A 26,046-nucleotide genomic window follows, 5' to 3' on the forward strand; every position below is an offset into this window, starting at 1 on the left:
TTGCAGTTTTAATTCAAGTTTTAATTAAAGGCTGAACTGGTGCTGGTGCTGCGATAGGGTCTTTCTCCACACCGTCGGCATCGCACCAGTTCCCGGGGGCACTTGAGGGGCTGGGGTCGCTTGGATCAGGGGAGGGCTTGCGGGACCACTTAAAGGTCTGGAGGGGCACTTAGGCGTCGGGGAGGCAACTGGAGGGCACTTGGAGGTCCGAAGGGACACACAGGGGGCATTTTGGGGGAAGGTAGGGAACGCGGGCGGGGGGAATTAGGGATCCGAGACGACACTCGAGGGTCGGAAGAGGGAAAATGGGGGTACTTAGGGGGCCCTGGGGGCACTTAGGGCTCGGGGGAGCGCTGGGTGGACAGCTGGCACGGAGCCTAGAGCGCATGCCCGGCTCCGACGGAACTGCCGCGGGGCACGACGGGAACCGCAGTCCCGGCTCTAAAGGCTTCTCCGGGGCCCGGGAGCTCCTCGGGAGTTGTAGTCCAGGAAGTGACTAACCCGGCGCCTACCCGGGGCACCGCCCCCAGCGCCCCACTCTCAGCGCTGATTGGCTCCGAGCCAGGACGGGCGGGCACGGCTTCCAATGGGAGGCGGAGGGAGGGAAGGTCGGGAGGCGGCGGCGCTGGGGGCGGCAGGGCCCGAGGGGCTTTGGAGGCTCAGCGGGAGCTTCTGGCGCCCCCCCATGATCCCCCACAGCGCCCTCAGGGGCGGGGGGACACCACAGACCCCCGGCGCCACGTTGGTCGCGGAGGTGAAGAAGCCAGGTGAGCCCCACCCGCCGGGGTTTGGGGGTTCCACGAAACTCCCAATAACCCCCTCAGCGCCACTTTAGACACCCCAACCCTGTCCTGGCCCCTCTAAAACACCCCACAGACCCCCGGACCGTTATAGACTCCCCAAAGCCCCAGGGCTCCCACAGACCTCCCCCAACCCCAAAACCCCATAGACTTTTTCTGGATCCCCTATAGACTCCCAGTGCCCCCCCAAACACCCTCAATCCCCAACGCCCCGCTTATAGCCCCAGTCCCCTTCTCCAACCTTAGATCTCATCCAAACACCCCACAGACACTCCCGGACCCCTTAGAGACACTCAGCATCTCATCAACACTCTCCCTTGAGCCCCCAGAAACCCCCAAATGCTCTTGGTGGCACACAGGGGGAGAGGGGATGAGGGGCAACCCCAAAGATAGGCGAGGTCCTCCTGCTTCCCAGGGGCAATTTCAGGGTGTCACTGCTTTTCTGGCCCCGCCGTGGGTTGGTGGCGCTCAGGTGGGGGCTCCAGGAGGGTCTCGATGGCGCTGGAGGGAAGGGAGAGCAAAGGGGAGGTCAGGGGGACCTGGGGAAGGTGCGGGGGCAGACCCCTAGAATTTGGGGGTGAGGATGTCATACCGAAGGCGCCCCCTTATGGCCCGGCGGTGGCATCGCAGCATCCAGAGGAGGGGGTCCTCCAGCGGGCCTGGGGGGAGCAGGTGTCACAAAGGGTGGCAGTCCCACAAGTGCTCCTCTGACCCACAGGTGACTTCCTGATCCTGAAGTACCCCCCAACCCACAAGTGCCTACCAGTGACCCCCCAGCCTCGCATGTGGCCCCCTGACCCACAACTGCCCCCCTAGCCCTACAAAGGACCCCCGTGGCTCACATGTGCCTCCCAGCCCTGCAAAGGCACCTCCAGCCTTATAAGTGTCCCCCAGCCCCAAAAATGACTTCCTGACCCACAAGGACACCTCCAGCCCCACAAAATGTTCCCATGATATACAAATTACCTCCCTGGCCCCCCACAAGTGCCCCCTAGCCCCACAACGGCACCTTCAGCCCTCCAAGTGTCCCCATGACCCACAACAGCTCCCCCAGTGCCTCACCCAGTGACTGCTGGGACAGCGTCCCCTGCAGGGCGTCACGGGGGCTGCACCTGATTGGCTGTGGCGCCTTCGGGGGGGCACGTGACCTCGAGCCCAGCGCCCCCTGCTGCAGGGGCTCAGGGAACACCTCCCTTGCAGGCTGCAGAGCATCCTGGGAGTCACGTGATTTCCAATATGGTGCACACCACAGGGCGCCAAGGCAGTCGTGTGGCCCCCACCATGGCTGCTGCCGCAAAGGTTCACGGGAGTCTCGCTTCCCACAGGGTGGCGCTCCCTGGCGCAGAGATGTGCAATGGCTGCTGCTGATTGGCCAGAGGGCCTCAGGGGAGTCACGTGACTGTGAGTATAGCGCCCCCTGCAGGGACTCCAGAGAGCTGCTCGTCCTTGGCCAGAGGGCCTCGTGGGAGTCATGTGACCCCCAACATGGCTCCTGCCGCAAGGGTTCCTGGGAGCCATGCTGGGGTGAAGATTTCTCCTGCTGCAGGGGATTGCAGAAGTGGCTCCTGATTGGCTCAGGGGGGTCACGTGACTCCCAGGGCAGTGGCCCCTGCGGGGCCCCGAGGGGGTCATGTGACATCCTCCGTGGCACCCCCTGCAGGCCACCCTGGGAAGCAGCAGAGTCCAGCAGGGCCCTGCCCACCAAGGGCGCGTCCAGCGCTGGCTCCTCCCCTCGGCAGCGCCTCAAGCGCCATCGAACGAGGGGGTCATCGAGGGTGGAGCTGGAGGGGGCGGAGCCAAGCAGAGGCTTCGCCCTCTCTAGCCCGCGGGGGCGGGGCCTGAGCAGGGCCTGGCTGCAGGGGAGGACAGGGTTGGGGGAGGGCGAGGACCCCCGAAATGCTGAGCCTGCACCGCCCCCGCGGGGGTTGGGGGTCTCGGGAGACATTTGGGGGCTAACGGGAGCGCATTTATGGGCGGAATGGGGGACCGGGACATCACCTGGGAGTGGCTGGGTTAGTTGGGGGTCCCCGGGGCGCTCTTGGGGAGCACCTGGGGCAGAGGAGAGAATTGGGAGGCAGTTAGGAGTCTGGAGCGGCATTTGGGGGTCTGGGGAGCACCTGGAGTCCGGGGCAACACTTAGGGGACAGAGGGGAGACAGATGAGGGTCCCAAGGGCACCTGGGGGTCCCGGGGAAACTCAGGGATCTCGAGGGGCGCTTGAGGCCGGAGTGCTCTCCCACCTCCTTTGCACCAGCCGCTCCGTTCGCTGCTCCAGGCTAAGCCTCTGCGGGAGAGACGCGGGGAGTGACGCGGGGCCCTCCGAGTCCCCCAGTTCCCCCCACACCGTCCCCTCGGGACCCCTCCGGCCTCACCCGCTCCATCGCCCGCGCTCTCTATGGCCCCGCCCCAGCGCCCCGAGATCGGGCGCTGATTGGTCGAGGGCGGGGACGGGCGGACGCTGTGGCCAATGGGAGGCGGGGGAGGGGAAAGGCGGGAAGCGGCGGCGCCGAGCGCGGGGGGAGGGTGGGGATTCGTGGAAGGGCTTAGAGGTTCCTGGAGAGGATTTGGGAATTCCCCGGAGGGATCTGAGGGCTCTAAGGGGACTGGGGGAGTCTCTGGAGGGGTATATGGGGGTCCCTGGAGGGGTTTGTGGGTCTGAGAGGGCTGAGGGATGCGCAGGGAGGTTTGGGGGTCACTGGGGTGGTTTTGAGGGTCCCCGAGAGGTTGTTTGGGATCCCCGGGGGAGAATTTTCAGGGGGAAATTGGTGTGCTTCTGGGTATCTTAGGGGGAATTGGGGGGTCCAGGAGTGCTAAGGGGGTCCGCATGTGGTTTGGGAGATCCTTGGGGGCAGTTAAAGTGGCAGCTGTGATCACAGTGATTGACACCCCCAATTTTCCCCATGGACCACCCAAATCTCTAGAAATCCCAAACCCTCCCACGGCTCTGCAAGCCCCGCCGGGACTCTCTCAGCTCCACTTAGATCTGTAACCCCTCCCCCAGGGGAATGATACCAAAATTGGCTGGAAGATAAAATTTCTAACACAATTTGAAGCATTAGAAAGCAGGCATTCTTTATCAGTTCAGGACACACTGAAGGATTTCTCCTTTAATCTGATGTGTGTGGTGAAAATTTACAACAGGGGGTATGGTCCTGGAGGGACCAAGAAAGGATCTCTGCTGATTGTATTAGTGAAATGGGTCCATATTACAGATGACCTTTCCTTGAACTTTTTCCCTGGCTGCTGCTTCTTGTTATGTAACTTGCCAAAACCCCGCCTAAATTCCTCATTACCCGCGGTTTTAAACTCGTGATTTTTACAATGGTATGGCAAAAACACTTTATTGTAAAAATCTAGGGTTTTCAAACTGTTAGTTTGTTATGAGTTTACATACTTGTGAGGCACAACAAATGTGCTTAACTATCATAGATCACAATAGGAACAGGGATCCGATGTAATTAACTACGAGCCCCACAGTGTGAACACTGATTGACTCTAGTAATTGTTTTGCAATTATGTAACTTCTTTTTCACCCCTAGTTTAGCTGAGTCATTCCCAGAATGCTTTTCTAGTTAGCCAAAGTAACAGAAGCGAGCAAGGATTTTACAAGGGCAGCAAGGCCCTCACTTGCAAGGTTTTTCTGCTCCTCAACAATTACCTATTTCTCCACTGGTTCCAGCTATGTTTATCATCCTGTGTGCATACCTTTACATCCTTGTATCTTTTTTTGCCAGTTGATCTTTAAGCTCCATCCAGCAACGTCAGGGGAACTGAAAATTTCTCTTTTCTATGTCATTTATCAGGAACCCCAAAACCCTTCCAGGGACCTCAGATCTGCCCCAGGGACCATCTCCCTGCAGGGACCTTGTGATTTGGGAAGTCGAGAGGGCTGAGGGGATCCCTGGGTGGTTTTGGGGGTCCCTGGATGGGCTTGGGGGGGGTCTCTGTCTCTGGGTGATTTTGAGGATCTCTGGGGGGTTCAGGGATTCCCCATTTTTATTGTCTTCATTTTAAGGCAAAAGCCCTTTAATTCCCTGTTTTCTGTTGTCTCTCCTTGCTCCAGCTGGTTTTCTTCAGCTTTTTCAAGCATTTGGGCCAGAATTTCCCATTCCCTGGAATTCCCCACTGAGACATGGATCATTAATTTTGGGTAAAAAACATCCGGATTTGGGTCTGTCCTTCCCCCAGGAACATGGGGTCAGAGCATGCCATGGGGGCAGTGATTCTGGGAGTTCCGGGAAGTTTGGAGGATCGCAGTAGGTCCCATACCTGTTGTGACATCCCTGTGGCACTCACACCTGTCACGACGTCCCTGTGGCACTCACCTCTATCACAATGTCCCTTTGGGTTCCACTCCTGTCATGTCCCATCAGTGACAGGATCCAGCTGCCAGTTCCCAAATTCTCTGGAAGTGTAGGTCATGCCCCCTTGGCCCCTCCCCCCTATTCTGAAATTCTGTGGAATTTGCCCAACTGCATTTTTTGGCTGTGGCTGAACCCCATTAGGGTATAAAAAGAGTGATTTTGGGACAAACACTCTGTGTCTACAGGGTCCTGGGAATTCAGGAGCTGAGGGGCCGGTGAGTGAGGGAAGAGTGGGGAGGCTTCATTCCCTGTTTTTTCCTGGTTTTCCTTATTTTTTGGGGATGGGCAGAATTTGAGGATATTTTGTGCCCAAATTTCAGACTTTTTACCTTCCCCCTGTCCCCCCCCCCCAGTTTTATGGCTTTTGCCCCTTTTTCCCCCACAAGTTTCATAATTTTAACCCTTTTTCTTCCAAATCTTGGATTTTTAACACTTTCTGTGCCCAAAGTTTTAATTTTTTTGTCCATTTTTCCCCCTACAAGTCTCAGGGGTATGCCCTTTTTCTGCACTTTTGCCCCAAAGTTCATATTTTTTGCCCTTGTCATGCCCAAAATTTCTTTTGGTTTTTTTCCCTTTTTGAGGCCAAATTGAGCATCTGGGAGTGTTTGAGTTGGACAAGGTGAGTGAGGGTTTTTCCTGGATGTTGAACCCCATTTTGATAGAAATTTGGGGGATGTTGGGCAAAAAAAACCCCATTTTTGACCGAAATTGGAGGGATTTGGGGCAAAATTCATCCTTTTCATAAAGTTTTAGTGTGGATTTGGTGGAAATAGGGTATTTGAGGTGGCATCAAGGGGAGGGATTGACGAGGGAGGGCGTTACCATCATTTTAATCCCATTTTGACACAAAACTAGGCGATTTGGGTTTAAATTCACCTGGTTTTGGAGTGAATCTGATAGAAGTGGGAACTTTGGTGTGGCCTGAAGGTGTGGAGAGAGGACAGGGGGAGGGATCATTGCTTCGGCTGTTTAATTACATTTTGACCCAAACTGGGGGGATTTGGGAGAAAAAAAAATTGACCAAAATTTGGGGAATTTTGGACAGAATTCATAGTGTTTGGAATGTTTTGGGGTAGACCTGGGGGCACTGGGGCCAAAATAAGCCCCAGGAGGTTGCCATGGGTGAACAAATGCATTTTGGGGTAATCAAAGGCATTTGGGGGTAATTTGGGGGTTATGTGAGGGTTCTGGAGGCAACTCTGGGCTCGCATGGAGTTTTCCCATAAAATAACAATTTTTAATAATTTTGGGTGTTTTTCACAGCAATGGCACTGGGCAGGACCTGGTGGCTCCTCCTTCCCTTCTGTGGTAAGCAAACCCCTGTTTTCCACACAAAAGCCCCAAATTTCCTGGACTGTGTACTTATTTCCAGGCTCTTTAGTACAGAATATGAAATCTTGAATCCCTGGGTTTGTTTTTCCCAGAAAATTCCCTTGTTCCCTCATTTTGCATTTTCTCCAACAACCTCCCAGCTGAAGATTTATTATTTTTTACCAAAAAAACCCTTTTAAAATACTTTTCTTTTTAAATCAGAAAGCCTTCAGAATATTCTCTTTTCTTAATGAACCTCCCCATTAATTTTCAGGAAAAACTCATTTTTTCCTCATTTTCTACAGAAAAAAAAAGTGCATTTCGTCTTGGTTATTTTGGGTTTATTTTTTTGTTATGTTGTTTTGGTGTTTTTTGAGGTAATATTCTAATGACCAATTTTGGTGCTTTTCCAGGAAAAACACCCAAGAGCTATATGCTGGAATTGTACTTTTTTCATGAAAAAAGTCTATTTTTAGAAGGTTTTTTATGAAAAATATCTTTTATTTGCTCAATTTTAATAAAAACAATTGGTTCTTAAGGGAAAAAAATCCCCTGTATTCTTTATTTTCCTGACTTTTTTCAAATTTTCGTGAAAAACCCTATCAATCCTATTTTTATGTAGTATGTTAGAGATAAACCCTTTTGTACCCTTAATATTTCTTTGTTTGTGCCTTATTTTTCTTCTTCTTCTTTTTATTTTTTTTTTAAATTTTTAATTTATTAGGGGGAAAAAGCCCTCTTGAACTCTGTTTTTGGTTTGGGATATTTTTAAAGAAAAAAACCTCATTCATTCTATTTTAATTTTTAAAATCCAGGTTGTTTATTTCCCTGTTGATTTTTCTTCAAAGTCATACTTCTTTAAAAAAAAACCCCTTTTAAAATATTATTTCAGAACCCCCCCCTTTATTCCCACTCTTTATTTGCAGTCAAACCTCATTATTCCCTATTTTTTCCCCAAAACACCCAAATTGCATTTTTTCAGAAAAAATCATCATAATTATCTTTTTTTACCCAACACCCCCAATTCTGTTTTTTTAAATTAAAAAAACCTTATCATGAACTTTGTTATGTATCAAGTTTTAATAAATTTTTATTACATTTTCATGGTTTTTTCCCCAACAATCTCAAAGATTCCTTATTTATTTATTTATTTATTTAATCAGAAGAAGAAACCCACTCTTTTTAATCTGTTTTGGGGCAAAAAAAGAGCTTTTTTGTTGTTTTGCAGCATTAAAAATCTCTGAAAATCTTTTTTTGATTCTTTAAAAATATCTTTTGTTTCGTTTTAATTTTATATATTTTTATATATATATTTAAAGCTATACAAAATAGTAAAAATGTTAATTAGCTAATAATAATATTAAATAGTATAATTGAATGACATAATATTGATTAATAGGACATTAATTGCTGATTAATACTTATCTATATTTTTATATATTGTGGATATATTAATTTTATCTGTACACTACTATAGTTATATATGAATGTATAATAAAATCTCTGCTGTAATTATATAAAAATACAACATGATATATTCTATAATTGTGCAGCTATTACTCTTGATTTGCATTTTTAGTAAAAATTTAGAGAATTCAGTATAAAATTGTTTCAAATTTTATATGGATGTATAAAAGTGAAATATAAAAATATGTAATAGATGTTATATTAATTTAATATGTGTGTATTTATTAATACAGCACACTATATATTTATATTATATGTAACTATATCTAATTATTGAGAGGTAATTATAAAAAGAATAGATCTAAATTACTGTAAATATAATTATGTGCAATTCTACTCTATTTACTTTTTTTTACCATGTAGTATGACATAGAGTTGCATGATATTAATGACATTATTGTATTGTAATGTATTGTAATTGTATGCAGTTTATGAATAATATATATTTATATATAATAATGATATATTATTTTATGTTATTATGTAATAACCGTTATTATAATTGATATATTAAATATTGTATATTATAATACAATATAGTATAATATAATGGTATATTAATTCAGTTCTGTTCTCTAATGGTCTCTAATATATTCTCTACCAATCTAATTCTTCTTCTTAGTGCTTATTTTTGTTTGATTTTGACCATTTTTTTCTCAAGCCATTTCTATGAAAACAAGTAAAATTATTTTAAATCATTATCTGTATAACTTTATAGAAAAAATATAAATAATCTGCTGTTCTTGATTATTATAAAAATAAAATGTTAATTTATTGTCTACTATGATTAATACTAAAATAAATAATAAAATAACTACAGCAGTTATTATCATATTACTTTGTTTTTAATACTTCTAGATATGGATTTGTTATTTGCTGGTATTTCTATTAAAATTAGGTGCAAAATAATAGAAAAAATATTACTATATATTTAAATATAGGTATTGTATCTAATTAGTTGTTATGTATAATTAATTGTGTTATAATTAGTTGATATGTATAATAATAACATAGAAAACTATATAACTAAGTTATATGCTGGACAACAATACAATATAATATAGGTTAAAAAGGTAATTAACAAGTTTTTACTAATATATGAGTTCTATATTATTAATATATTATCAGTAGGGTAATAATCAGTAACATATCAATGTATATTACCTAATAGTATTAATATATCAGCATTATAGGATTTATTAATATAAATATGTAATAATATTGTGATATTAAGGAATGGTAAATTATTTTATGTAATTATTGTTATAATATAATTATTCAGCACTATGTCATATTATGAACACATTATATATTAATATTAATTTATTATTCATATACTATTATTTATAGTTTATTTAAATATCATTTAGTAATATAACAAACTGTAAATATAATTTCTACTATGATTATATATAAAATTGACTCTATAAATTAGATACTGCAGTCATATCTTTAATGAAATTTATATACAATTCCTACTATTATTCTATACAAAACACATGTAAAATTTATATAAAAATTAATCAAGACCCCCTTTTTTCCCCATTTTCCCAGCTCTCTCAAGCGCCAGCTACCGGGGCCGGGAGTTCCTGGCAGTGTTCCCACAGAATGATGACGAGTCCCCCAGCGCGTCCCTGCAGCTGCTGCTCACCTCCTACAGCCCAGCTAACACCCGGGTGTCAGTGATGCTCCGTGACGGCTCCCTCACCCGCAATGTCACCCTGGGGCCGGACGTCACTGTGCCCGTGCCCCTCCCTGCTGACCTGGAACTCGCAGGAAGCCGCATTTCTGATAAAACCTTGGTGGTCCAGGCCAGCGCCGACATCTCTGTGGTGGCCGTCAGCGCCAAGGGCTACACCATGGGTGCCACTGCCCTCCTGCCCTTGGAGAGTCTGGGCACCAGGTACTACTTGGTTACACCTGTTGGGAATGACACTTACGGCCTGACTGAGTTCGTGGTGGCCGCCGGCGCTGCCACCACTGCTGTCAGCATCACCACCACTGCCACTTTCCACTATGCTGGGGCCACCTATGTCCCTGGAGCTGTGCTCCGCCTGTTCCTGCAGCCCTACCACAACTTGCAGCTCCAGAGCAGCCAGGACTTCACTGGTACAGCTGTGGTGGCTGACACCCCTGTGGCTGTCCTCAGTGGCCACACCTGTGTCAAGGTGTCGGCTGGCTTTGACTTTGTGGTGGAGCAGCTCCTTCCGATGACAGCATGGGGGAGAAGCTACATGGTGCCACCCAACCCACTGCAGACAGACATTGACCTTGTCTATGTGGTGACGGATGAGGATAACACCATCACCTACAACACCGGGAGTGGGAATGCCACCGTGGCCATGGTGGCAGGGGAGGTGCAGACATTCGTGGTGAACCGTAACTCCCACCTGTACATCACTGCAGTGGTGGCAGTGCAGGTGGTGTTTTTCTTCGGTGGGTCATCTTGGCAAGATCCCTTCCTCCTTGTTGTCCCACCTCTCACATCCCACTGCACTGCGTTCCGCTTCAGCGCTGTGCCTGGCCAGTATAACCATGCCATCCTCATTGCACCCACCACTGCCACTGCCACCACCACCCTCAACCATCAGCCAGACAACACCATGGTGTGGCAGGCCATTCCTGGCACAGATTTTTCCTGGGCTAGCATCACCATGAGTGCAACAACATGGACTGCTGAGAACTCGCAGGTTCCCTTCGGGCTCCTGGTGTTTGGGTTCGAGAGTCACACTGGATACGGCTTCCCTGGGCTCTGTGCCACCCGTGAGTAGTCAGTCCATTGTTGTGTCAGCCCAGTGGTTGGGTGTTGTCTGGTTTACCATTCATGGGTTTTCCCCTTTTTTTCAGCCCCCACATGGCTCTCCTGTGAGGATTTGGTGTGTGAAGAAAGGTGTGAGATGGTGGATGGACTACCAGAGTGTATCCAGGAGACTTTCTCCACCTGTTGGCTTGCTGGCGGGCCACACTACCGAAGTTTTGATGGAAAAACTTTTGATTTCATGGGAACGTGTGCCTATACCTTGACCACAATCTGCAATCCTGATCCCACCCTTCCTTCCTTCTCTGTTGAAGTCAAAAAGGAGGAAAAGGAGAATTCTAAAGTTTCCTCCATCAGCTCCATCATCATCCACGTTGACAACATTACAGTCACTGCAGTCCGATCGGAGAATGGGATGGTGAGGGTAAGCAAAAATCATTATAATTCCCAAATTCCAAGTAATTTTATGAAATTACATATTTAGCAATGATCTTGAGGGTCTTTTCCTAAATAACTCCAGATTTGCTGGCGTACAGGCACTTGCGTGAAGACACCTCCTATCTTGTTAAACTCCATGAATTTCCCAATTTTTATGGGTTTTGGTTGTTTTGATGGATGTTGTTGTCCTCCAGGTGAACAACCAACGCTCGCGCCTCCCCATCTCCCTCTCCCATGGGAAGCTCTACATCCGCCAGAAGGGTAAATTTATGTTGATCCAATCAAATTTCAACCTGAAGATCCTCTACAACTGGGATGATCATGTAGTGGTCAAACTTCCAGCTGCTCTTTCTGGAAAAGTCTGTGGCATGTGCGGGAACAACAATGGGGACCCCTGGGATGATGCGCTCACTCCTGATGGGAAACAGGTGTGGGATATCGTGGAGCTGGGGCAGAGCTGGAAGGTGACCAGTGAGAGTGGCCACTGCCAGGACACCTGTGACGGGGACTGTGGGCGGTGCAGATGGGACCAGGTGGTGGCATACAAGGCGGAGACATGGTGTGGGAAGTTGTCCCAACATTCTGGGCCATTCCGGCGATGTCATGATGCTATCAGTCCCAATACCTATGTGAAGAACTGTATCTACGACCTGTGTGCCAATGAGGGACGTCGTGATGCGCTGTGCCACGCCCTCCAGGCCTATGCTGATGACTGCCAGGAGGAGGGGATCAGCATTTCTGATTGGAGGACAGTGGCGGGATGTCGTGAGTAGAGGATGGTTGGGTGAAAATACTCCCTGGGCAGAGCCTAATTAATGTGGATCTGAAGATCCATGGGATCATGGGTTGGGAAAGGTTATGACAGCAGATCCAAGCAGGAAATCCATGGGAATTCAGGGAGATTCCAGAAAGTCCATGTAGAAAGCCCATAAAGTCCATGGAGTCTCTAGAAAGTCTGAGCAGGAAGTCCAGGAAGCCCACAGAGACTCCAGAAAGTCCAAGTAGAAGGTCCAGGAAGTCCATGGAGACTTCAGAAAATCCATGGAGACTCCAGGATGTCTGTACAGATAGTCCAAGTAGTCTGTCCCACCATGTTCCATTCCACCCTGACTGTTGTCTCTCTCCCTGTCCAGCTCTCACTTGCCCACCCAACAGCACCTACAGCACCTGTGGCCTTGCCTGTCCCCCCACCTGCAACATCCCTGCTGTGTCATCCAACTGTGCTGCCACCACCACCTGTGTGGACACCTGCGTGTGCCACGAGGGTCTTGTCCTTGATGCCAACACCTGCATCCCCCCCTCTGAATGTGGCTGCTCCTTTCGGGGTCTCCTCCATGGCCTTGGAGAAGAATTTTGGGGCGACCTTGCCTGCACCCAACGCTGTGTGTGTGATGCAGAGCAGCGGCAGGTAGTGTGCCGGGATTCTGGCTGCGGTGCCGAGGAGGAATGCCGGGTAGAGGAGGGGATCCAAGATTGTTATCCCAGAATTTATGGAGTCTGCACCGCTGTTGGAGCCACCCACTACGAGACCTTTGATGGCAAGAAGTTAATCTTCCAGGGGACATGTGTCTACCTGTTTGTTGGGTTGTGTGAAGACACCAAAAATTTGGTGGGATTCCAGGTGTTGGTACAGAATGGCCACCAGGGCGACAACCTCATGTCATCCATTGCTGTGGTAACAGTCAAAGTCTACAACAAAACCATCAGCATCAGCAGGGAACACCCCGGAAAAATCATGGTGAGTTTAGGAAATGATCCCTTATCTTTTCATCACCATCTCCACCTCATCCCAAACTTCATCCCATAAACTAATGATTAAATTTGAAAGGAAATTAAATCAACGTCATTTGGGTGCTCCAGCTGTTGAGCACGGAATTGGAATTTGCTGTCAGACTGCAAATTTTACCAATTTTTATGGTTTTCTCCCCAGATTGATGAGCAGCTGGTCAACCTCCCATATCACCACAGTGAAAGAAAGATTGTTGTCTATCGTGATGGGCAGGATGCGGTGGTAGAGACCAATTTTGGCCTCATTGTCACCTACAACTGGCACAGCCGCATCACTGCCATGGTGCCTAATGGCTTTGCAAACACCCTGTGTGGGCTCTGTGGGAATTACAATGGTGCCGCCAGCGATGACATGATGATGAGCAACAGCCATGTGACATCAGACCCAGATGCCTTTGGGAGCAGCTGGAAGGTCGCAGATGTCCCAGGATGTGTTGAGAGGTCAACAGTGGAATGTTCCAACACTGCCGTACCTTCACGGCTGCAGCAGGAAGTATCTGGGAAGGGGTGTGAAATTATTTTGGAAGGAGGTGGACCCTTTGGAGCGTGTCATGGTCATGTTGATCCCCACCAGTACTTCCAGAACTGCATCCGTGACTCCTGCCTCTTCCCTGCTCAGGAAGATGGGATGTGTCCCATCATTGCCCACTATGCCACTGTGTGCCAGGCTGCCGGTGTGTCCATCGGAAGGTGGAGGACAGATAATTTCTGCTGTAAGTTGGGATAATTGTAGGGTTTTTCCTTCAGCAGTGTCCAGAAGATCCTCAAGTCTGTTCCAAATTCATGTATGAACAACCCACAGGTGGGTGGGAATCCAGTGGGAATCCCACCTAAAGTCTTGGTTGATCCCATAATCACCCAAAATAAACCCTTCCCGAGGAAGAAGTTGTCTCATCTGGAATACTTTACCCCACCTAGAATCTCCAATTTCTTGGTGTTGGCTACAAAGTGGATAATTTAGAGAGCAAACCACCAGAAAATGCACAAATAAAATGAAATTGGGTTAAAGGGATCCAGTTTGGAGGTCAATTGAGAACCCAGTTTTGAGCGCTCCCATTCTTTGAGAGAATGTTCCATTTTTCTCCATAAAAATGGGGGAAATCAGGTTTAGCAGCAAAAATTCCTATTTTAGTGGGCTGGGATAGTTCTTATGGATGATCGTTGGATCATCCTCAGATATTCATTAAATTATCATTCAATGGTGTCCCTCATCACATCCACAGGGAGGAAAATTGAGGGTTTGCCATGAAATTGGGCTAAAACTCAGTATTTCTAGAAGTTCACACCTGAATTCCAGGAAACTTCCAGGATTTGGTTTGGAATTTCCTGGTTCCTCATTAATCCCATTGTTTCCCGGCAGATACTCCCTGTCCTTCCAACAGCTCCTATGAGCTCTGCTCCCACACCTGCCGGCACACCTGTGGTGCTGACTCTGCCAAATGCCCGGGGCGGTGCCGTGAGGGCTGCGTGTGTCAGGATGGCTTCATGCTCAGCGGTGATGAGTGCGTCCCTATGGCCCACTGCGGCTGCAGCCACCACGGAGTCTACTACAAAGAGGGGGAGACATTCTACCCCACTGAGCAGGAGATGTGCCAGTGTCTCTCTGGTGGCACTGTGGAGTGCCAAAATACTTCCTGTCATGATGGTGGCCCTGGGAAGGTCATTGATGGTGTCTTCCAGTGTCCCTCTCAGGCGTCCAGCATCTGTGTGGCCACAGGTGACTGCACCTATGTCACCTTCGATGGGATGGCTTTCAACATCACTGGTACCTGTTCCTATATCCTCACCCAGACCTGCACAGGTGACAACATGACATCATTTGTTGTCACAATCCAGAAGGAGGCGCGGCAGAAGGGGAAGGTCTCTGGGATCCAAGCATTGTCTGTGGAAGTCTATGGGGTCACCTTGATGCTGAGACAAGGAAAGGGGGCAGATGTCATGGTAAGGTGGCACATCATGTCCAAATCTCATGGGATCCCCCAAAATTGGGTTTGCTTGATGGAGGGGATGCCTCAGCCCATCTCCAAGCCCAGTCCGTGCCCATCCCAACTTTTCTTTCTAAGCAAGATCCGTAAATGCATTAAAACATTGACTTGAAGGTGGAACCAAATTTTTTGTTCTACCTCCATCAACCTCAAAATTATGTTTCCTTGATGAGGAATCACCCTATCTCCAAGACTAATCCATGCTCATCTGAACTTTTCCTTCCAAGTGGGATCCATGAATCTATCAGAATATTGTTTGGAAGGTATTTTATCCAAATTTTTGGTCCAACCTCCTCACTGGAGGACATTTTCTTCTCTATCCCAGGTGGATTCCATCTCCCACCACCTCCCCACCATCCTAGGTGCAGGACAGATCCAGGTCTATCCACATGGGACAGGTGTTCTGCTCCGCACTGACTTTGGCCTCATTGTCCACTATGACCTCGTCCAGCATGTGACAGTCACGGTCCCCCAGACGTACATGGGCCGCCTGTGTGGCCTCTGTGGCAACTACAATGGCCAACGCGATGATGATTTCCAGCTCTCCAGTGGCCAGCTGGCTCCAGATGTGACAGCCTTTGGATCTGCATGGAAAACAACAGATACACCTTGCGATGACGCCTGTCCCAAGGATGAGTGTCCCACCTGCGCAGAGGAGAAAGTGGCAGTCCTCCAAAAACCCAACTACTGTGGCCTCCTCATGGCCCCTGAAGGTCCCTTTGGCTCCTGCCACCACATCATTGACCCGATTCCATATTCCCAATCCTGCATCCATGACCTCTGTATGACCGGAGGAGACACGCGTGTCCTGTGCCAAAGTATCCAGAGCTATGTCAGCACGTGCCAAGACGCCGGAGTCACTGTGGGGGATTGGAGGACACCATCCTTCTGCCGTGAGTTTGAGAGGGCACAGAGGCAAATGTTCCCCATTTGGGGCCGGGGAGATCTCCAGTTGAGATCCCACTTGGAGCACCAGGAGTTTGGTGGGAAATGATCCCTGTTTGGGGGTGGGTGATGGTGGTGACACGCAGGACATGGGATGATGATGGGATGAGCCTTAAGGTCCCTTCCAACCCAGCTCAATCCATGATTCCATGAAAATTCCAGCGCTCACCTGCCCAGCCAACAGCACCTACGTCCTTTGTACCAACACCTGCACCAACATCTGTGCCAGAAATGCCACTACTTGTCCCCAGACCTGCGCTGAGGGCTGCCAATGCCACCAGGGCTCTGTCTTTGATGGACAGGGATGTGTTCCTGAGGAGCAGTGTGGATGCTTTAGGGATGGGGAATACTATAAGGTAGGTTTTCTGGATGTTTTTCCTGGTTTTAGGCATTTATGTCTTTTTTCCCTTCATTTTCCCCCTATTGTTATATATTTGCTTCCTTTTTCCTTGCATTTTTTCCTTCTTTTCCCTATTTTATGTCCTTACCTGTGTTTTTCCTGCCATTTTTTCCTTTCTCTCATATTTTTCTGCATTTACCTCTGTTTACATGCTGTTTTGGTTTTTTTCCTGGCTTTATGGATTTTTTAAAATTAATTTCCCCCCTTTTTCCCTATTTTTATGCATTTGCATCTTTATTTCCTACATTTTTCCCCTCTTTCTCTGTCTAATTTTCCCAGCATTTTCCCTCTTTCCATCCCCCTATTTTTATGTCATCTTTTCCCTGCATTTCCTTTCTTCTCTTCTGCTTTTAGGCAGTTACATCCTTTTTCTTGCCTGTGGTTCTCCCTATTTTATGCAGTTGAATTTATTTTTCTGCATCTTTGCCATTTTCCCTATATTTATGTTTTTCCTCAGCACTTTCCCCCTATTTTTATACATTTATGTCTTCTTTTCCTGCATTTTCCCCCTTTTTTCCTATTTATAGGAAATCCCTTTGCCCTGTGATTTGTTCATTATTTTCCCTATTCTTCTGCACTTATGTCCTTTTCTCTGCATTTTTTCTTTTTATACCCTGTTTTTATGGATTTCCCTTTCTCCCTTCTCCCTCCCTGCAGCCCCATGAGTTGGTTTTCCAGAATCAGTGTCAGCGTCGTTGCACCTGTGTCCCTGGCCAGGGCCTTACCTGCCATGACCATGCTTGCACCAACGATGAATCCTGTGAAATCCGGGAAGGGGTCTTGGGATGCATCAATAAAAGTGAGGAAAAGTGGGGGAAAAGGGGATTTTAGAGGCAGAGCAGATCTGGAGATGACTGGGGGGTTGACTGGGGAAAAAAGGTTAGGGGAGGTGGAGGGAACAGAATCCTGTCTCTGGCACTAAGGGTCAGGGACAGGGCAATTCTTCCCACAGCTTCTCCCAAGGCTTCTTGCATGTTTTTTTCCCCATCCCATGATTTTTCCCACAGTTCCTCCAATAGTTTTTCCCATTCCATGGTTTCTCCCATCTCATGGCTTCTTTCATGGTCTTTCCCATGGTTTTTCTCATTGTTTTTCCCACGTTTTTTCCCATAGTTTTCCATCCCATGGTTCCTTACATGATTTTTCCCATGGTTAGTTCTGTGGTTTCTCCCATACTTTCTCCCATCCCATGATTTTTCCCATTCCATGGTCCTTCCCATCTTGTAGTTTTCTCTATCCCATGACTTCCCCCCACTTTTTTCCTGTCCTTTTCCCCAGTCCATGGCTTCTCCCAATGTTTCTCTCTTATTTCACTCAGCCCATGGCTCATTCCACTTTCCCTCCCCTCCCAGACCCCTGCAAATCCCTGCGCTGCCGCCCCAAGGAGCGCTGCCGGCCCCGCGGCACCGAATCCCGCTGCGTCCCAGCCCTGGTTGCCACATGCTGGGCATGGGGTGATCCACACTTCCGCACCTTCGATGGCCTTGACTTTGACTTCCAAGGAACCTGCACCTACACCATGGCCGAATCCCATGGGAACGACCCTGGGCTGGTGCCCTTCAGGGTCGAGGCCAAGAATGACATCCGTGGTGGGATCCAATCCATGTCCTATGTCTCCTTGGTCAATGTTGATGTCTATGGACAACGCGTCTCCTTCCGTCGGAATGAGGATGGAAAAGTCCGAGTGAGTTGGGTAGAAATGTGGAAAATTTGTGGCTTTTCCCCAACTTTTTTGCTTCATCCAGCTCTTCCCAGCCTCCTTCTTCATCCAGCCAGTGTCAATGTTATTTTGGGATATATCAGTCAGATTGGGAGGCGGATTGTTGAAATGTTGGGATATTTTGGGAGAAAAATGTTGGGATATGCCAGGAATAAAGAGTTGAGAAATGGTGGGAATAAAATATGGGATATGGGGAATAGAATATTTGGATATGTCAGGAACAGAATGTTCGGATAAGCTTGGAATAAGATGTTGTTATTTGTTGGGAATAAAATGTTGGGATATGCCAGGAATAAGATGTTAGGATAAACTGGGAATAAAATGTTGCTATGTCTAGGGAATAAAATATTAGGATATTTCAGGAATAAAATGTTGGGATGCAGCAGGAATGGAATATTATGGGGTGTTTGGATATTCTGGGAATAAAATACTGGGTTATAGTGGGAATAGAATGTTGGGATATGTGAGTAATAAAATATGGCAGCAATAAAATGTTGGGATATGTTGGGACTAAATCTTTGGAGTATGTTTGGATATGTAAGGTGCATCATGTCTAAACATGATGCAATTTAGTGTTGGAATATGCTGGGAATAAAGAATTCGGATATGTGGGGAAGAAAACATTAGGATACATTGGGAATTAAATACTGGTGTATGTTGAGAATAAAACATTGAGATAACTGGAGATGTCTGGCCACCGGCAGGTGAATGGGGAAGTGACACTGCTCCCGGTGCTCCTGGCAGATGGGAAGGTGCAGGTCCGTCCCAGTGGACTCCGTGTTGCTCTGGAGACAGATTTTGGTCTCCGAGTCTCCTACGACTGGAACTGGCATCTCCTGATTGACCTCCCCAGCAGCTACTTCCGCCATGTTCGTGGCCTCTGTGGGAATTTCAACCTCAAGCCCCTTGACGACATCCCTGAGGCTGGCAACAATATCTCTGCCATCGTGACATGGGCCAAAAGCTGGAAAAGCGCTGACTCTGAGATTGACGACCCGATTTGTTGGGATTATTGTGATGGAGCATGCCCAGTGTGTGATGAGGAGAAGAAGGAGCTTTATGGTGGGAACCAATATTGTGGGATCATAAAAAAATCCTTCCAGGGGCCCTTCAGAGCGTGTCACGACATAGTGAAGCCTCACGACTTCTATCGCAACTGCCTGTATGACATGTGCATGAATGATGGGGCGAGGTCGATCCTCTGCCAGGTGCTGGAGACGTATGCAGCAACGTGTCGGAAGCATGGGGCCATGGTCCATGACTGGAGGACACCCTCGGGATGCCGTAAGGGCTGGGGTTTTCTTTGGAAAGGAGCCAGAGTGGGGGAGGATGGGTATCTCATATTTTCCAGATCCTTTCCACATGTTCCCTTATCCTTGTGTCCCAGATGTATCCCAGACCCTATCCTTCATTTTTGAGACACCACATGTTCCAGACTCTTATCCTTGTGTCTCAGACCCCATCCTGCATGGCACAGACCTTTGCCATATGGCCCAGGCCTCATCCCATTTGTCCCAGTCTCTTCCCACATTTCCCAGACCTTCCTCCTTGCAATCCAGACCCTTCTTGTTTTCCAGACCCTTCCCCATGTTCAAGATCCTTTCCCAACTCCAACCCACTCCACTGAATGCTGTCTACTCCCCTAATCCCTCCCTCACCCTGGTTCCCTACCCCTGCAGCCTTACCTTGCCCTGAAAACAGCCACTATGAGTTCTGTGGCAACGCGTGTCCGGCCACCTGCTCCGACCAGGACAGTCCAGCCACCTGTGACCAGCCCTGTGTGGAGACCTGTGCCTGTAACGCCGGCCACGTGCTAAGTGGCACGCAGTGCGTGCCGGTGTCCCGCTGTGGCTGCACCCGCAACGGCCGCTACTACCGCCCTGGTGAGGAGTTCTGGGGCGATGACACCTGTCGCTCCAGGTGTAGGTGTGACACGGAGCTGGGAATGGTGGTGTGCGAGGACTCGGGGTGCAAGCCGGGTGAGGTGTGCGCGGTGGTGAAGGGAGTGCGGCGGTGTGTGGCCAACAGCCGGTCCATCTGTGTGGCCACTGGTGACCCCCACTACACCACCTTTGACGGGCGCCGCTATGACTTCATGGGTACCTGTGTGTACCTGTTGGCTGGGCTCTGCTCCACTGACCCAACCCTCGTCCCCTTTGCTGTCACTGTGGAGAACAATCATCGCGGCAGCCGCCTAGTCTCCTTCACCAAGGTGGTCACTGTGGAGGTGTACAATATGACCCTCAGCCTCAGCCAGGAACATCCCCAGAAGGTCAAGGTAGGGATGAAGCAGGTGGTGGGAGTGTTTCAGAGTCATTGCATGGCATTTGGGGAGGGCTCAAGGCCATGGTATGGTCTTCAGGTGCATTTTAACATCATCACATGACCCCTGGGTGGGACTTCAAGGTCCTTCTAGGGTAGATGGGTTTCAAGGTCATTTCAAGGCATCTGGTTGGGTTTCAAGATCCTTCTATGGTGTTTAGGTGGGTTTCATGATCATTCAGTGGCATCTAGGAGGGCTGCAAAGTCATCTTGGTGGGCTTTGAAGTCATTCAATGGTGTCTTGGTGGGCTGCAAAGCATCTGGCTGGGTTTCAAGATATTTCCATGGCATTGGGTTAGGTTTCAAGGTTATTCTGTGGTCTCCAGGTGGGTTTCAAGGTCATCATGTGACATTTAGGTGGCCTTCAAGGTCATTCTATGACACCTGGGTGGGTTTGAACTTCACTGTATGAGCTCATGCCACCCACGACTCTCTTTCCAGGTCAATGGTGTCCTGTTGGACCTCCCTTTCACCCACAACCACCAGCTCCAAGTGTCCCTCCGCGGTGTCCATGGTTTCATCACCACTGATGCAGGCATCACTATCACCTTTGACTGGTACAGCTATGCCCGTGTGATCATCCCCAACACCTATGCTGGTGCTGTCTGTGGCCTCTGCGGCAATGCCAATGGTGACCCCCATGACGACTTTGTCACCCGTGATGGCCATCATGCTGACAACGAGACCCACCTGGGGGACAGCTGGAAGGTTGGCGATGTCCCCGGGTGTTCACCTGGCTGCAGTGAGGGCTGCCAGGTGTGCAATGATGCCCAAAAACGCACCTACCGTGGGGACAAGCACTGTGGGTTGCTGGGGAAGAAACGGGGGCCCTTTGCCGCCTGCCATGATGTCATTGACCCAGCTCCTTACTTGGATGACTGTCTCTTCGACGCCTGCCTGTATGAGGGGCACCAGGACACCGTGTGCCAGGCCATCGGCGCCTACGTCGCTGCGTGCCAGAGCCAGGGCGCTGCCGTGCGGCCCTGGCGCACCGCTGCCTTCTGCAGTATGGGGGACTTGGGGGCATATGGGAGGGTTTTGGAGGGCAGAGATGGACACAGGGGTTGGGCAAGGAATTTTGGACTCTCCATGGAGGATTTTGTAGTGTCAGGGGGAAGGGGGGCTGGGGCTGTCTGTTGGGCTTTGGGTGTCCACAGCAGGTTTGAGGTGTTGATGGGGGTTTTTGGGTCTTCATGGGGAGCTTTTGGGTGTCTGTGGGGGTTTTGGGATCTACACAGGGAGTTTTGGTGTGTCGATGGGAGGTTTGGGGTCTGCAAGAGGGGGTTTGAGCCTTGGATGGGAGGTTTTGGGGTTCAGATGGGAGTTTTGGGCTGTCCATGGGGAGTTTGGCAGTTGGGGTCTGCATGGGGAGTTTTGGGGCATCCATGATAATTTTGGGTGTCCATGAGGATTTTGAGGGTTTACAGGGAGTTTTTTGCGTGTTCATGGGTGTTTCCAACCCCACTCCCTTCCTGACAGGCCCTGTGTGCCCCCCAAACCAGCACTATGAGCTCTGTGGCCCAACCTGTCCCCCTACCTGCCAAGGCGAAGCTGGACCCCAGGACTGCCCTGATGCCTCCACGTGCTCCGAAGGTTGTTTCTGCAATCCTGGATTTTTCCGGAGCGGGGACAACTGCGTGCCCCTCCCACAGTGTGGCTGCACTTTGGGGGGCCGCTACTATCCCCAGGGGCTGGAGTTTTACCCTGAGCCCCCCTGCACCCAGCGCTGCACCTGCTCTGGAAATGGGGAGCTGGAGTGTCACCCCACTGCAGGCTGCTCCGGGGATGAGGAATGCACAGTGCGGGATGGGGTGCTGGGGTGCTACCCCCGCACCTGCAGACAGTGCCAGGTGTTGGGGGCAGGGGCTTACAGCACCTTCGATGGGCACCTGGGGAATTTTGGGGGATCTTGCACCCTCCCACTGCTGGAGTTGGAGAGGGGTGAGCCCGAGGAGGAGCTGGAGCCCATCACTGTGGCCTTGGAGCAGGAGGACACAGAGGTGCAGCGGGTGACGGTGATGGCACATGGGGTGACCGTGGCAATGGACAGGGGACAGCAGTGGGAGGTGACGGTAAGTGGGGAGCCTGGGGGCTTGGGGGTGCAAGCCCTGCTTTTGGGGTGGGAAACTAATTTTGGAGGCAAAAAAGGGGATGGAAATGGCATTTTGGGAGGTGCGGCAGTGAAGAAAGGCCTGATTTAGGGTGAAAGCTCTGGCTTTGGGGTGCATGCCATGTTTGGGGGCAACGCTTTTTGGGGTGTGAGCCTGGTTTGGCAGGTACAAACCCCGTTTTGGGGCGTAAAAAAGGGTTGGGTGAAAAAGAGGGGTTGAAAATGGGGTTTTGAGGGACATGGCAGTGGGGAAGGGGTTGTTAGGGGGTGCAAGAGCTGCTTTTGAGGTACACACCCCACTTTTGGTGTGCACTCTGGGGTTTACAGACCCTTTCTGGCATGCAGACCCTGGGTTTGGGGTGCAAACCATGATTTTGTGGTTGAAAACCCTCTTTTTGTAGTGTAGCCACCCCCTTTTTGGGGTGTAAACCATGGGTTTGAGGTGCACAGAAGGAAGTGCAGACCCTGTTTTTAGGGATGCAAACCCTATTTGGGGGAGTTAACCCCACCTTTGGGGGTCTGACCTCCCTTTTGGGATCCTCACCCCTCTCTCCCCCCAGGTGGATGGCGAGCGCCACTTGCTGCCGCTGTGGCTGCGGGGTGGCGCGGTGGGGGTGGCACAGGTGGGGTCCCACCGGCTGCTCCAGGTCCAGGGGGCCCCTAAAATCCTCTACGATGGTGACACGTACGTGGTGCTGACGCTGCCCCCCCCGTCCCGCCGCCCCCGCGGCCTCTGCGGCAACTTCAACGGCGACCCCGACGACGACGACCCCGACGGGGGGGGCTCTGCGCAGCGCCCCCCAAAACTGCACCCACCTGGCGCCCGTGCCCAGCTGCTCCCCGGCCCAGGCGCGGCGCTGCGCGGTGCTGGCGGACCCCGAGGGGCCCTTTGCGGGGTGTCACGGAGCGGTGCCGCCCCGCGCCTACCTGGTGACCTGCGAGCGCCAGGTGTGCGGGGCGGGGGGCGACCCATGTCCCGGCTTTCAGGGCTACGCAGCCGCGTGCCAGGCGGCCGGAGGCGCGCTCCGGGAGTGGAGGGAGGCCACGGGTTGCCGTGAGTACATGGAGGGGCTGGGAATGTTAGCGTTGGGAATTTTGAGTAGTGAGATTTTGGGAGGGGGGTGAGAATTTGGGGTTAGGATTTTTGTGGAAGCAGGAATTCTGAGGGGAGTGGAAATCTTGGTAGGGGTGGGAATTTGGAGGTCTGGGGAGTGGAATGGAGTGGGGGCTCATTCCTGTATACAATACCCATCCTGCTGAGTACGTGTCCCCATTGCTAAGCCCACACCTGGGGGTTCCTCCCGAGGGACCCACGCTGCCAAAGCAGGACCCCCAGTCACAGCCCGAAAGGGGACCCCGCCCCTAAATGGGAAGCCTGTGTCCCCCAGTAGAACCTTGTACAACTAGTGGGGCCCTCCCGATGGCCCCAAATGGGAGCCCCATGGGACCACCCACCCCAAAGTTGGGATGGCATTGATCCCAGGAGACACCCATTGACCCCAGATGATCCCCCGATGATCCTATTGAGTTCAGATGAGCCCCCATTGGGGTGAGCCCCCACTGCTCCCCTTGGCCCCAGGTGACCCCCCCATTGACCCCCTTTGTTTCTTCCCTCCCTCTCCCAGCCCTCACCTGCCCCGCCAAGAGCCTCTACCAGCTGTGTGCTCGCACCTGTGAGCACACCTGCGCAGGTGTGTCGGCGCCGCCCCCCTGCAGCGAGCGCTGCTTTGAGGGCTGTCAGTGCGCCGAGGGGCTGCTGTTCGATGGGGCTCGCTGCGTCCCCCCGGGGACCTGCGGCTGCCTCCACCAGGGGCGCTACTTCCAGGTGGGTGTGGCCCCAGTGCCTCCCAAAACAGCTCAGTTCAGCTCCAGGCTCTCCCACTACAGCCTGCTTCTCCACCAGTCCCTTCCAGTTTCCCCCAGCTGATCCCACTCCACTGCACCCCCCAGTGTCTGTTGTCCATCACACTACACCTCATTTACCCCCAGTCCCCTCCAGTCTCCCCCAGTTCCCTCCAGTGTGCCCCAGTGTCTCCAGTCCCTCCCAGTACATCCCAGTTCCTTCCATTGCACCCCCCACAGTGTTCCCAAGTGTTCCCAGTGCACCCCAGTACCTTCTAGCCTCCTCAGTCCCCTCCAGTATGCTCCACAGTGTCCTCAGTCCCTCCAAGTGCAACACAGTTCCTCCCCATCCCTTTCAGTACACTCCAGTTGATCCCAGGTCCCTTCTGTGTGCCTCCCACAGTGTCCCCAGTCCCTCCCAGTAATGCCCCATCATCCCCCCACGTCATCATTTATCCCCAGTGTGTCCCACTTCCACAAAACATATCCCTCGGTGCATCTCCCTTTACCCCAGTGTCTTTCCAGTCCCCTCCAGTCTCCCCAGGTATTCCCTGTATTGTCCAGAGTCCCTCCCAGGGTATTCTAGTCCTCCCCCATATTCCCAACCTCTCCCAGTTTGTCCCTGTTTCCCCCACCAGTACTTTCTAATGCGTCCCAGTCCCACTCAAGAGTCCTTCCCAGTTTCTCCCAGCATGTCCCAGTCCCCCAGTGTCCCCACAGGAGACATGGGGATGTGAGGGGGCACGGGGACACTGGGGACATGGGCACACATTGGAGATATGGGGGACATGGACTCCCCCTCCCACCTCTCATGACGCCTGACAGCATCATCATCCCCATTTTTTGGCCACTTCAGGCCACTTTCCCCACTTCCCACATTTTATCTGTGAAAAACAGATTGCCGAGACCATCCTGACCCCTGACTGCTCCCAGTCCTGCACCTGCCGGGGGCCTGGAGGCCTCCAGTGCCGCCCCTTCACTTGTCCCTTCAGCCACACCTGCGGCCTCCGTGACGTCACCCGCGCCTGCATCGCACACCCAGGGCGCTGCACCCTGTCCCCTGCCACCCGCTTCGTCACCTTCGATGGCGTCACCGGGGCCACCCTGGCCGCTGGAATCTATGTGGTGGCCAGTGTGTGTGACCCCCAGGACTCCACGTGGTTCCGCCTGCTGGGGGACATCAGGGACGTTGGGGACCAGCCGACAGTAGTGGCACTTCACCTCTTCACGCGCTATGGCCTCGCCACCATCCAGAGGGACAGGAAGGTCTGGGTAAGTTGTCACCACCCTGGGTGACACCACTGTGTTGTCACCCATTAAGATCCAAATATTAAGGTTCTTTGGAAATACCTCTGCATGAATTAAGGTGCAAATGAGACCATATGAGAGTCAATAGTATGGGTTTTATTTAATAGTAAATATGAGAGAGAGAGAGGAAAAGAGAGAAAAGGAGAAGCAGGAAAAGAGGTGGGAGGGACAGAAAGAGGATGACAAAGACAGAATAAAGAAAATATCACCATCTGTGGATCCCAACGGTGTTGCATTGATCCTCTCCAGCTGGTCTTCTTGGTGGTGATGGTTTCCCCCGAAAAGCACAGAATGCCATGGGTTAATATACCTTCAGGCCAGGGGCAATGTCCAGGCATGTCCCCCCGGGGGAGGGGACAGTCTCTAGCAGCAGACTCTGCTTGCATCACGTGCACCCCTGTGGTGCAAGGCCTAGCATTTGGGGGGTCTTTGATGGATTGTGACTCCCCCTCAGCTCGTCTCACATGAAAATCCCATGGATGTGGCCTG

The 26,046-nt window shown here is 50.6% G+C and overlaps 2 protein-coding genes across 2 annotated transcripts in view; one reads left to right on the forward strand and one right to left on the reverse strand.

Annotated features, from left to right (window-relative positions):
- On the reverse strand, positions 1-5,348 carry LOC146421858 (uncharacterized). The gene is made up of 5 exons (XM_085046969.1): positions 3,172-5,348; positions 3,040-3,083; positions 1,863-2,653; positions 1,393-1,459; positions 1-1,301 (listed from the first exon to the last, which is right to left on the reverse strand). Exons 1-5 carry the CDS (start codon positions 3,178-3,180, stop codon positions 1,232-1,234), a joined length of 981 nt encoding a protein of 326 aa, XP_084903095.1. The 5' UTR covers positions 3,181-5,348; the 3' UTR covers positions 1-1,231.
- LOC146421859 (IgGFc-binding protein-like) overlaps positions 671-26,046 on the forward strand; it is a 27,661-nt gene continuing 2,285 nt past the window's right edge. Inside the window, 20 exon segments of the mRNA XM_085046961.1 lie at positions 671-767; positions 6,427-6,471; positions 9,496-10,704; positions 10,789-11,123; positions 11,332-11,902; positions 12,271-12,875; positions 13,068-13,638; positions 14,286-14,866; positions 15,236-15,803; positions 16,018-16,211; positions 16,913-17,054; positions 17,608-17,939; positions 18,680-19,259; positions 19,655-20,253; positions 20,739-21,303; positions 21,777-22,369; positions 22,968-23,173; positions 23,175-23,461; positions 24,033-24,232; positions 25,147-25,521. Of these exon segments, the coding sequence (XP_084903087.1) occupies positions 686-767; positions 6,427-6,471; positions 9,496-10,704; positions 10,789-11,123; positions 11,332-11,902; positions 12,271-12,875; positions 13,068-13,638; positions 14,286-14,866; positions 15,236-15,803; positions 16,018-16,211; positions 16,913-17,054; positions 17,608-17,939; positions 18,680-19,259; positions 19,655-20,253; positions 20,739-21,303; positions 21,777-22,369; positions 22,968-23,173; positions 23,175-23,461; positions 24,033-24,232; positions 25,147-25,521 (8,640 nt within the window). The 5' untranslated portion in view covers positions 671-685.

The sequence above is a fragment of the Lichenostomus cassidix genome, unplaced genomic scaffold (genome assembly GCF_008360975.1).
Source record: "Lichenostomus cassidix isolate B80296 unplaced genomic scaffold, HeHo_3.0 HiC_scaffold_46, whole genome shotgun sequence".
NCBI classification, from domain to species: domain Eukaryota; kingdom Metazoa; phylum Chordata; class Aves; order Passeriformes; family Meliphagidae; genus Lichenostomus; species Lichenostomus cassidix.

Excerpts from the sequence above, each read along its gene's own strand:
- LOC146421858 (XM_085046969.1), bottom strand. Across the intron at positions 2,654-3,039 it reads GAGCGGCTGGTGCAAAGGAG|CCAGGCCCTGCTCAGGCCCC; the intron begins GTGGGAGAGCAC and ends CCTCCCCTGCAG. Across the intron at positions 1,302-1,392 it reads GCCATAAGGGGGCGCCTTCG|CGCCATCGAGACCCTCCTGG; the intron begins GTATGACATCCT and ends CCTTCCCTCCAG.